The sequence below is a fragment of the Sceloporus occidentalis genome, unplaced genomic scaffold, assembly GCF_023333645.1.
Source record: "Sceloporus occidentalis isolate IW3139 unplaced genomic scaffold, rSceOcc1.0.p SCAF_3, whole genome shotgun sequence".
NCBI classification, from domain to species: Eukaryota; Metazoa; Chordata; class Lepidosauria; order Squamata; family Phrynosomatidae; genus Sceloporus; species Sceloporus occidentalis.
In genome coordinates this window covers 87,148,186-87,160,430 of record NW_028316983.1, presented here as the reverse complement: position 1 = coordinate 87,160,430, position 12,245 = coordinate 87,148,186, and the positions used below count along the sequence as shown (strand labels likewise).

At 41.8% G+C, this 12,245-nt stretch overlaps 1 protein-coding gene across 9 annotated transcripts in view; it reads right to left on the bottom strand.

Annotated features, from left to right (window-relative positions):
* Nucleotides 1-12,245, bottom strand: part of ALG6 (ALG6 alpha-1,3-glucosyltransferase) — a 60,330-nt gene that overhangs the window by 44,758 nt on the left and 3,327 nt on the right. For 2 of the 9 annotated variants that reach the window (XM_089515331.1, XM_089515329.1), the window contains exon 2: nucleotides 7,093-7,204. In XM_089515331.1, the coding sequence (XP_089371457.1) occupies nucleotides 7,093-7,174 (82 nt within the window). In that variant the 5' untranslated portion in view covers nucleotides 7,175-7,204. Of the gene's footprint in view, nucleotides 1-7,092; nucleotides 7,205-7,988; nucleotides 8,620-10,922; nucleotides 12,198-12,245 lie in introns of those variants that run through there. The other 7 variants (XM_089515323.1, XM_089515325.1, XM_089515326.1 and 4 more) reach the window with 7 other exon arrangements.

Here is a 12,245-nt window from a genome sequence, read left to right as displayed (position 1 = left end):
ATACCGCCCTAGGGGAAACCAATCTGGGCGGTTGACAACAGTAAAATATAAAATATAACAATTAAAAACACTTTATCCCTCCCCCGCTTAAGACAGTATTAAACAGTATAACATATTAAAAACACAATATCAAAGCATAAAAACAACAATTAAAAACTAAAAACCCTGATATCCCTCTGTTGATCCTCAACCATCACTAAGATGGGGCCACGGGAGGAATGAGGGAATCAGGGAACCTGGGCCGGGATGGTTAATCTGGAAAGGCCTGCCGGAAGAGATCTGTCTTGACCGCTTTTTTAAAGCTGTCTAATGATGTTATCTGACGGATCTCATTCGGCAGGTCGTTCCAGAGTTTGGGGGCGACAGCAGAGAACGCCCTCTGGGAGGTTGCCGCAAGCCTAGATTTTAAAGGCTGCAGTAAGTTCTTCCCAGAGGACCGGAGAGCGCGGGGAGGATTGTACGGGAGGAGGCGGTCCCTGAGAAAGGCTACTGATAGGACATAATATTAAGAAACTAAATGGTTTCCAACTGGCAAGGGGGTTAGGCAAATTTGCATTTTATCACCCTATCTGTTTAAATTGTACACTAAAGGCCTAAACAGACAGCACCTTTGGAACGGCCTGCTGCTATCCCTTTCAGTGCCACATTGAGGCCACGACAACTACATGCCACGGCATTTCCATGGCACAAAAAGGAGCTGCAAAAAGCGGCTTCTTTTTGTGCCCCAGAAAGGGTGCCTTTGCCATGGCAGTGGCACCTTCTGGTGCTCCTTTTGGCACTGCATTTTCTGGACGCAGTGCCAAAGGAGCGTCTTAACGCCACTCACCATGTGGTCGGGCACATGGTGTGATGCCAGCATTGGGACGTGCTTCGTGTGGACGTCACATCCCCACTCTGCCCTGAGGCCAGCATATAACAACGGTCTGTACAGCCTCTGAGTGTATCATACATAAAGCAGGATTGGACTCAAAGAAAGGAGGCATGAAAATTGGAGGAAGAGAAATCAACAGTTTAAGATGACACTATACCACTAGCATAAAATAGAAAAGGCCTTGGAACAATTACTAAAAAAAGTCAAGGAAGAAAATGCAAAGGAAGGTTTACAAAAATAACAACCACAAATGATTTACACAATTTTGGATGATGAAGACTCTAAAATAGTTCTGGATTTTCCATACCTTGGCTCAGTCATTAATCAGAATAGAGACTGATGTCAAAAAAATAAAAAAGAGTAGGATTTGGAAGGAACTAGTCAAGATCTTGAAGTGTCAAGATATACCAATGAATATTAAAGTTAGGACTGTCCATGCCAACGCTTGCAAGACTTGAGCGAGGCTGTTGATGATAGGGTTGCTTGGAAGTATCTTATTCATGGGGTTGCTATAAGACAAAGTCAACTTGACGGCAGTTAACAATACATTCCCGGTTATTTTTCTGCCTTGTGCACTATTAGTTAAATGTTGTTGTTTTTCTTTTAGTCCTTCTATAAACAGCTGTTTTTCTTATTTGCAGTGTTATGTATTTCTTTACCCTCTTTCACATTCTGATTTAAAATTGCAGTTCAGTCTGATATTTAGTTAACAGAACTGTGTTTTACTTTGGTTAACTGGAATTGTTCTCTGCTTACTCTTCCCTCTCAACTACTATTTCTAAATGATGAATAGTGAGTCACTCCATTCTTTCTCCCAGTTACTACTCTTGTCAGAAATTCTTATAATTGTGCATGGGTTTTTTTTAACAGTACAACACTTTGATGGGTTTCTTCTTCTTTCTTCTTAATTCTACAAACAATCCAATTGTGGTAGCATTGCATTAAAAATTTAGACATACAGATTATTCACCTCCTGTCTTCTCTGATTATCTATTGAAAGTACATACTTGTTTCTACTCAGATATTGACTCTAACTTCATGGAGATTGAAGAGTTTCTTTTAAATATAGGAAAACCATCTATAACTCTTGGATATGATCTATGTTTGAACAATTCACACAAGCAACAGAGAAGAGTATAATTTGTCCCTTTGTAGCACTGAGATAATATCTTTTCTACAAGAAAAGGCATTCAGAGACAAGGACAGCCCTACTGTTTGGCAGCAGGAGCCAACTGTCTTAGGCAGCAGATTTTGGGTTTCACAAAAGGGCAACAAATGTTAGTTATTTAATTTCTTATTATTGTATTTTTACTACCAGGAATGTGAAGTGATGCACATGAGATTGTTCTGCTTCATGTGCCAAAATAACTTGGCTGGCTTTACCTATAACGACTGTTGAGCAAAGGGTTTGCCATTTGCTTTTCTGCCTCATGCACCAAAATATCTTTGTTTGGTTTTTTTTCAGATATAAGGTTTCCAATACAGACAGTTCTCTTATGAACAGAAGCATTCATAGTGGTCACTTGGGAAAAGAAATAGCAAATGGAAATGGAAATATTAAAAAGATAGGCATACTCCTAAGAGAGCTATATGAGATATAACTGAAGTCCAGCAATCTTTTGTACATGGGTGCCAATGAGTAGATACAAAGCAACAGTGCCCAAGTGGATCTTTGGGCTGCATCTGCACTAGAGAAATAATCCAAGTTTAACTGCCATGGCTGTGAGAATTGTCGTTTGTAGTGGCAGCAGAGCTCTCTGACAGAGAATGCTCACAATTCTGAGAAACATCTCACAAAACTACAATTCCCAGAATTCCATGGCAGTGAGCCATTACAGTTAAAGTGATGTCAACCTGGATTATTTTTGCACTGCAGATGCAGCTTTGGTTTCTGATCTCTACTGCAGATATATTGCCACTCACCAGCAATGCAGGATGTGATGCTAGTAGGATTGAAATAGCTGCCAAAGTATGTGTAATGTTTCTTTCTAGAAGCAGATTATTATAATCTCCTTAATATCACTATAACACGGTGATAGTATTAGCACTTGAACATTAAAATATTAGCAAGACTGGAATCATTCTCAGCTAAGCCCTTTCAAACCACACAGTTCTTGACAGTCATAAAAGTAAACAAAGCAGAAGTTTGCATTTTGGCATCTGGCAAGTTATTTGCTGGACCGGCCAGATAGAATAAATTAAAATTTAGGACCCAGTTTCAAACTTTCATTGAGGTACATTTGGATCCTTGATGGACAAAAAATAAATAAGTTGAAGTCAAAACTACTTGAATTTCAGTTCATTAGTGCTAGGTAACAAGTTTCAGATTCAACAGCTGTACCAACACATTAGTCCTTTCATTTTAGCTGTGCACCTACTATATTTTCTTGGGGTAGATGTGCTGGGTAATTAATTTACAGCGCTTCATAAATAAAGGTTAATAATAATAATAATAATTAGGCTACATAAATCTCCCTGGAATTACTGGGCTTTAAACAGCATGTATGTAGGATTGTAGCCTTTAAGTTATAAGTAGGGAACTGCTTCCAAAGCAGAGAATTATAATTCCACATTCCTATTCTGGGGGTGGAAAAGGGAGCTGTAAAGTGTAACATTTAAAAAATTATTACTAAGCAGGTCTTCAAAGGAGCACATTTATACTGCTTTATTATAAGGAGCAAGGTTTGCACTTAAAAGAGCAAAAGGTTTCCAAGTACAAAAAGTAAAATTTAAAACTGCCCTAAGATCAGTTAAATACCAGGACATTCTAACCAGTTTTCTATATAATCAGTGTACAGAAGCAATTAATGTTGCATAACACAAGCATCTTATGACAAACCATCATTTGGCCATTATTTATCCAGTTCATTATTCTTCTTATGAAAAATGATCCAGTAACAATCAATATTCAGCTACCGTTTTCAACAGGTAAGCTCAAGAAATATAGTACAAATTACAATATAGCTTAACTCCTTTATATGTTGAAATTTTGTTTTGAGGGTGCTGGTTGATGGATGTACCTGATAGTTATCTTTTAAAACTAACACTGGCCTTAAAATGAAACAAGTGGTTGCAACATTATATAAAACACTACTTTGCATGGAAACAAAGCATTGCTATAGTAGCAAAATTCTTAACACTTTATATATAACAAACCAGGATTTGTTCTACAGTCTACACTTTTTCCCTCTGCAACACAAAAGCCATAGGACAGTTAGAGAGGGAGGAGACCATGGTCTGCCTGGCATCATATGTTGTTTTGTATGGCCATGCATGACAGTTAAAGTGGTGTCAAACTGTATTAATTCTTCAATGTGGTAGCAGCCATAGACAAAGGGAATACAGTGGGCCCTTGGTATCCACAGAGGTTTCATTCCAGGACCTCACCATAGACAAAATCAGTGGATGCTCAAGTTTATTAAATAGGTAAAGGTAAAGGTTTTCCCCTGACAAGATTGTCTAGTCATGTCTGAGTGTAGGGGGTGGTGCTCATCTCCATTACTAAGTCGAAGAGCCAGCATTGTCAAAGACCTCAGTGATCATGAGGCCAGCATGACTGTACAGAACGCTATTACTTTTCCACCAAAGTGGTACTTATTTATCTACTTGCACTTTTACATGCTTTCAAACTGCTAGGTTGGCAGAAGCTGGGACGAGTGACGGGAGCTCACTTCGTCACATGGCGCTTGTGCCTTGAACTGCCGATCTTGCAATCGTCAGAGTCAGCGTCTTAACCACTGAGCCATCATGTTGTCTACAATGCCATAAAAATAGTACCCCTTATATAAAATGGCAAAATCAAGGTTTGCTTTTGGAATATATATTTTGGAATTGTTTTCAAATCATGGACGGTTGAATTTCTGGATAAGGAATCTGTGTATACAGAGGGTATCCTTCCATCCCATTCAGTCACTTGATTAGGTGAGATGCAATGGAAAATAACTACAGGTTTTTCCATTTTGTAACCATTTCACACTAGCTGGATCCAACCAATATACAAAGGACCCTTCTTATCCACAAGGGCTTGGTTGCAGGGAGGGCTGGTGATGGCAAAAAGCTGCAGATGGTTGCACCCCACAGTATTCAATGTCAGTGACATGTGCGTGGGCACATCCATGTGCACATGTTGCCATTGAATAATATGAGCAGTCAAATTCATGGATCACCAGCCCACCACTATGAAGGGTCCACTGCATGATGCTAAAAGCAAAGCAAAACAGATTTTAAAAAAACATTTAAAATATGTTCCAAAAGTAAAATGTGTGCTACTTCAACCCTTCTTGGGAGAATTAATCTGTTTTTAAAGATGAGCAAACCACAACAGTGATTCCAAAAGGATCCATTTTTATCTACTGCCATAAAATGGACTATAGATGTGGAACAGCACAGTCATATTATGGCCTTCAGTAAATACAAAGACAATCACATATTATTATTATTTTAACCTTTATTTATGAAGCGCTATAAATTTACACAGCGCTGTACATGCAATCTTTTTAGTTAGACGGATCCCTGCCCTTACAATCTAAAAAGACATGACACAGAAGGAGAAGGGAGTGGTGGAGGGAAAGGGTAAGAGGTCCAGCAGTTCCTCTCTACCTCCAAGGCCTGGACCAAGGCAGATGGACTGGAAGGAGGGCTTGGCTTCATAATGGATGGTTAATCATTTTCCAGGGAAAATACATACTCTCAAGTAGGATAATGCAAATACAGTACATAGCAATACAGGAAATGGTTTGATAAACAGGCACCAAAAGAACATCAAATAGTAAGCGACAATTATGCAATGCCTGGGAAGGCTTCTTGGAACAGGATGGTTTTCAACTCCGTTTTGAAGCTAGTTAAAGAAGTGATGGCTCTTGCTTGTGGGGGAAGAAGGTTCCAGGAGTGAGGGGCAGCAAGTGAAAAGGGGCGAATCCAGGATGGGGCAGAGGAAATCCTGGGCTGAGACAGCAGACCTTGACTACCAGAACGGAGGGCCTGAGTGCTAAGGTGAGGAGAAATAAGGTCTGATAAGTAAGGAGGGGCCAGTCCATGGAGGGCTTTAAATGCCAACAGCAGGAGCTTATACTGAATGCGGAAAGGGAGGGGGAGCCAGTGAAGGGATGCCAATACAGGAGAGATGTGGTCAGCGCGGTGGGTGGAAGTGATAATGCGTGCAGCTGAATGCTGAACAGAGATTAACGGACGGAGGTGAGAAAGAGGAAGCCCAGCCAGGAGGACGTTACAGTAATCAAGTTGTGAGATCACTAGGGCATGGACCAGGATCGTGGCAGTAGAGGCGGAGAGATATGGTCGGATTTTGGCAAAACATAGAGTGGGAGAGCAGGGCTGTACTCACTGCCAGATTTTTGTTGGCTCTGCCGTCCACTATCCAAGCACTAGAAAAAAAATTGTAAAGCTGGGATCCAGGTCTATGAATATAGGATTCTCATGAAGTTTAGAAGCATGATCATGTATGAGAAGCCTGTATGTACACTAATCTGCCCTATTTATAAATTTGTGTCCCATATATGAACAGCAATAGAGTCAAGATGACAAAGGGAGAGGGACCAGGAAGTGTGGCTGGACTCACACAATTGTAATTCTTCAAAAAACAAAAAAGTAAAACTCAGCTGTTGTTTAAGACAAAGTGTAATGTTTGGGGGAAAAACAATAACCCAAGGACCTAATCTAGTACAGTATACCCAAGCCATCTGCTCATATGTATACAGTTCTTAAAGGACAACATGTCTTCAGTTTATTTTTTTTCATCTGCTCTAGATGTATAAATTCACTATGGTTCAACTGCTCTTTCCTAAATCTGGCACTAAATATGAAACATTAGGAAAATGCATATGCGTATGATGTGGCAGAGAGAAAGGAAAATAAGGCAAATGTATTTATGGTATCCGCTCCTCTGATATTTGTATGCCTGTCAATAGAGTAAGATGGTTGTTCACAGCTCAGAATATGACTATTATAGTGTACCTTTTATTGCTAAAGTACCTTATAGGTCAGGGATGAGAAATGTGTGGCCCTTCAAGTATGGCTGGACTGCAGCTACTAAGGTCCCTAATTACAGGTATTGGCTATAATGACTACAGCGATGGGAATATCAGTGGTACAGCTGCCATGTGGAGAACCACACACTCCCTATCCAAATATATTTCATAATTTGAACTTCCACAACAAAATTTATCCCCAAGTACAATTTCAGACACATTTTGAATATGAAGTACCTGAATAAGAACCAAGGGACACAGTCCAACGGACAGTAAGTCCTAATAACACAGCAATCGTCATTAAACTCCATTTTTCCATAGCTGTTCTTCACACCACATCAGAAGGCACCTTGAAACAAGAACAGAAACAATGATTCAGGCTTTTGCCCCTAAAGGTTACATACCTAATTTACATACATACTGGGGATAAGAGCAAAGACAGGAGAGTGAGCTAGTATTTTATCTCTTTGGCATGGGACAGGTGCGACCAGTTAAGAGAATTACTGAAACTGGCGAAATAATTTATTTTATTCCCTGAAATTCTCTGGTTTTATCTGTTAAAAGCACAATTTCAAAACACTTAGGTATACATCTAGAAATGTAATATGCAAAAATGACAAACACACACTTACAAACATATCAGATTAAATGACAGAAAATTTAATCTGCTTTTATCTGTGCCCTAAAAATCAACAAAATTACTATAAGATAAGCTAAAACATGTTAGAGGAGATATGGGCATCAGAAATCCAAAACACACTGCAGAAATAATCCAGTCTGACTGCCCTGAATCAATGCTAGGAAATTCTGGGAACTGTAGTTTTGTGAGACATTTACCGTAGCTGTCTCTGTCAGAGAGCTCTGGTGCCACAATAAACTACAATTCCCAGGATTCCCTAGCACTGAGCCAGGGCAAAGTGGTCTCAAATAGGATTATTTCTGCAATGTGTGTTTGCTTGAGTATGAGCCCTGTGTTTGTTTCCTTGTTTCCTACGTGGTAGATTTCTTCTTGCTTACAGCACAACTCCCAACCCTAACTACTATATGCTAAGAACAATAAGCAACACAACTGTCACAGGGAAGAGGCCCTGCTAAATGTCCAAATGCCATCTCTGATTCTGAATACTCCTTACCTAAGAAAATCCTGTGAAATTCATGGGGTCGCGACAGGCAACTTGTAGGCACACACAGACACACCCATGTTCTGCATTTAATTTCCTTTCATCTTCACTGCCTGCAGTCCCACTCTCAATCTTGTGTCCTACAACTGAAGTACATCTGATGATGTTGGCTATAGTCCATGAATATCATTATATTTATGCTTGGGACTGCCTCTCCTGCCTTGGCCTCCCTGGCCACACTTTCAGATGGGCATGAGCTTTTCTAGACTAAAGTCTGCTTCCTCAGATGCATTTAGGGATTCTGCAGTTGCCATGGCCCCAATCTGGCCTTTCCGTAGTGCAAAAAGGAGACACAGAAAGTTGCTTTTTTTCATGCTCTGGAAAGGATGCCATTGCCGTCATCGCTGCAGCTTTATTGCAGTCCTTTGACACTGCATCATCTAAATGCAGCACCAAGAATGCTGTGACATCGCGCACCATGTGTTGCAGTGTGTGGCGTCTTGCCACCATGGAGGAGGAGTTGAGGGATGCATTGTGTGAAAACCACAGCCCGGTGCCACCCGCAGGCCAGCCTTAATGCACAGGCTCTATAGTCTCAGAGGTGCTCCAAAATCTCTATGTCTTTGAATGCTATTATTATTATTATTATTATTATTAACCAAAAGAAAGAGGGTTGGCAGCATGAGCTTTCACAGACTAAAGTCTGCTTCCCCAGATGCATTTTGGCCTGGTACAGATGGGCAGGAAGGGTGAAGTGCGGTGATGTCTCCTGTGCGCCACACCATTTGGACTCAGCACACAAGGCACATCATCAGTGCGCATGCTGTCTGAATGCACGTGCGCTCAAAATGTTGCTGGGAGAGCACAGAGCATGTGAATGCTCTGCTCTCCCGAGCCGTAAGGCCCCAGGCTGCCACAAAACGGAGGTCTGTACCAGGCCTAAGTCTCAGAGGTTCTACTTCCTCAAATGTTTTTAATCACGTTTGTTGTTGCGTGCCTTCAAGTTGTTTCCAGAGAAGAGCTACATTTCAACCTTCTGTCCAGGAAGAATGTCAAAATCTCCTCCATTTTGAGTATGTCTAAGAAACATGGATTTATATTAATATTTTTTGTAAATAAGGTATACACACACACACACACACATATAGTTTTTGGCTTTTAGTTGGTTGTGTCCTCCATTTTTATTGAATGTCCTACATTTTGGGCTACATTTTGTCCTACCTTTTTTCTACATTTTGTCCCAGTTTGGTGGTAGAGTATTATGGCAACCCTAGCTACTGAGTAAATATGCTAGTCTTTAAAGTGCAGCATTGTTTATGCTGCAACAGACTAACACAATTGCCTTTTTGGACATGATGCACTATAGCTCCCTAGCTGACTATACACTCAGTGGTAAGCGGAGGCTTGCTTTCATAGTGTGTAAAATATCTCTATGATGGCTAAAAATTACAAGACACTATATTGTCAAACAGAAATGATCTCAAAGAAAAACACTTGACAACAGAATGATCACACTAAGGGCACTTTCATACTATATAATTCATACATATAATTAGAGGCATTGTTCTTAAGATATAACTGTTAAGAGAGAGAGAGAGAGAAGAATTGCTGCTGTGTGCCTCCAAGTCATTTTTTTACTTATGGCAATCCTAAGGGTTTTCTTGGTAAATTTCTTCCGAAGAGGTTTGCCAACCTCTGAAGCTGACAGTATGTTTTGGACCTATGAAAGTTTATGCTACCAGTGTCTTTCTTTCAGTTAGTCTCAGGGTGCATCTTGCTGTGATATCTCCAAGTCCTTCTTGTCTTATGGTGACCGATCATAGGCCTTTCTTGGGCAACTTTGATGCATCTATACTGTTGAAATAATGCAGTTTGACACCACTTTAACTGCCATGGCTCCATCCTACAGAATCCAGGGCTCTGTAGTTTTGTGAGGCACCAGCACTCTTTGGCAGACAGCTAAAGACCATGTAAAACTACAAATCCCAGAATTCCACAGGATGGAGCTATAAACACTTAAAGTGATGTCAAACTGCATTATTTCTACAGTGTAGCTGCACCCTCAGGAGTGCTACAAGAAGCATGGCCAGTGCCTGAGTAAAGAAATGAAAGGAAATCTGCATGTGCTCAGGAACATGGGTCCAAAACACACTGCAGAAATAATCCACTTTGAGGCCACTTCAACTGCCATGCCTCAATGTTAGGGAATTCTGGGAACTGTAGTTTTGTGAGGCATTTAGCCTTCTCTGTCAGAGAGTTCTGGTGCCACACCAAACTAAAATTCCCAGGATTCCCTAGCACTGAGCCAGAGCAGTTAAAAGTGGCCTCAAACTGGGTTATTTCTGCAGTGTGGATCTTTGGTTTCATTGTGTGTGTTTGTGTGTATTTTAACAAGTCACATATTACTGGTCTGAACCTTGCCATTCAAAGCAAAATGAAGCCTTCCTCTCATGAGAGAAAACTTTCAATTCACCCAAGATGTCCGCCACCTGGGAGAGCGGCGGGGGAGGAGCCTTCGAGTGACGCCATGTTGGGAACTGATGCCCCAAGAACTGGAGGAGCTGGGCCTGGGCTGTCATTGGAGGGAAGCATCCACACTGGAGAGATGACTTGGCTTGGAACCGCTTTACCTCTTTGCCAGGCTCAAGGGCTATGGAATTCTGGGAGATGGAGTTTGTGGGGCCCAGAGAGGAGTGCCATCATGTTGCCACCACCGCTATGCGGTAGGACTGCAGGCCCACGCCACGCCACGCCACGGGCAACCCTAGCAAGCATCCTCGCACCATTGTGACTAGCCCACATCCCAAACACAAGAGGGATAGGTGATTTCAGCTCAGACTCACAAGAGGCTCAAGTGCTTGAAGGTGGGAGGTGCAGGCAGTATAAACAGCTGATACTTGAAATCAAGGAACAAAGATGAATTATTGAACCAAGCCTATGGATTACCTTTTTGGATCAGCCTGTGCTTTTGTTGGAGCTGTCACTGCCATCTAATGTTGGAACACAGAAGGGAACACCGTCATGCCGCAACCGTTATCCAGGTGCAAACTTGCCACTGCACCTGTGTTGGAGGCTGGGTTCATCAGACTAGAGGACAAGCTGTAACTGCTTCAGGAATCGCTAGACATAATAATAGACACTGGCATGAAAGTGCTGAATCTCCACTCACTGAAGAACGACATCATACCCACCTCTCCATGCAGAAAATATATGCAACAATCGGCAAGTCGGTTGTGGAAAGGGCTGTTGTCAAGATGGCGGAAGAAATTTCCACGGCTCGAATGCCAAGATGCTGCCACGCTAAACGGAAGAGGCTTAACTGAAGAATATGTCTTGGTGACCAGCACTGAATTAATAAACAGTGTTTGAATTTCCTTCTCAGTCTGTTCTCTCTCTCTTTTGAACCAAAATAACCTTCAAAAACAAACCTCCAAATAAAAACCCGGTTGGGCAAGTCACACTCTCTCAGCCTCAAAGGATGACAAAGTCAAACCCTCTCTGAACAAACCTCCCAAGCAAACCTCTTGAAGGCGCACACTCGCACACACCCAAGTCACCAAAGGCAGACTCTCTGAACAAACCAAGAAAACCCTCTAGGCAAGTAAATCACACACTCTCAGCCTCAAGGAAAGGCTGGCAAAAGCACACTCACTGAACAAACCAAGAAGACCCACTAGGCAAGTAAGTCACACACTCTCAGCCTCAAGGAAACACTGGCAAAGGCAAATACTCTGAACAAACCAGGATGTTTTGAAATCCCTCATGGGCAGAAATGTAGGCCATGTCCTGGATAAAGGAGGACATCTGGTCACCCTGATAAAATGGAGGATGTTTTGACATTGCTCCTAGGCAGGTCTGAAATGTGTGCCATATCCTGGATAAAGGAGGACGTGTGTCTTCCTACCAAAAATGGAAGACATTTTTACATTCATCCAGGCCAGAAGGTTGAAACATAGGACACGTCCTAGAAAAGGAGGACATCTGCTCACCTTACAAAAAATGAGGACTTTTGACATTCCTTCTGGGCAGAAGTCTGAAATGTAGGATGTGTCCTATAAAAGGAGGCCAGAAAAGATCCAAGCCTTGAGCTCTGGGCCCCAGAACATACTCCAACTCCCATAATTCCATAGCCTTGACCCAGACAAAGAGTTAAAGCGCTGCCAAACCGGGTTATTTCTCCAGTGTGCATGCAGCCCTGGCAAATTGGCGCCACTCCCCTCCCTCTCCTCCTCGGCTCCCTTTCCTTTTGCCGGCCTGGCACCTCCCCCT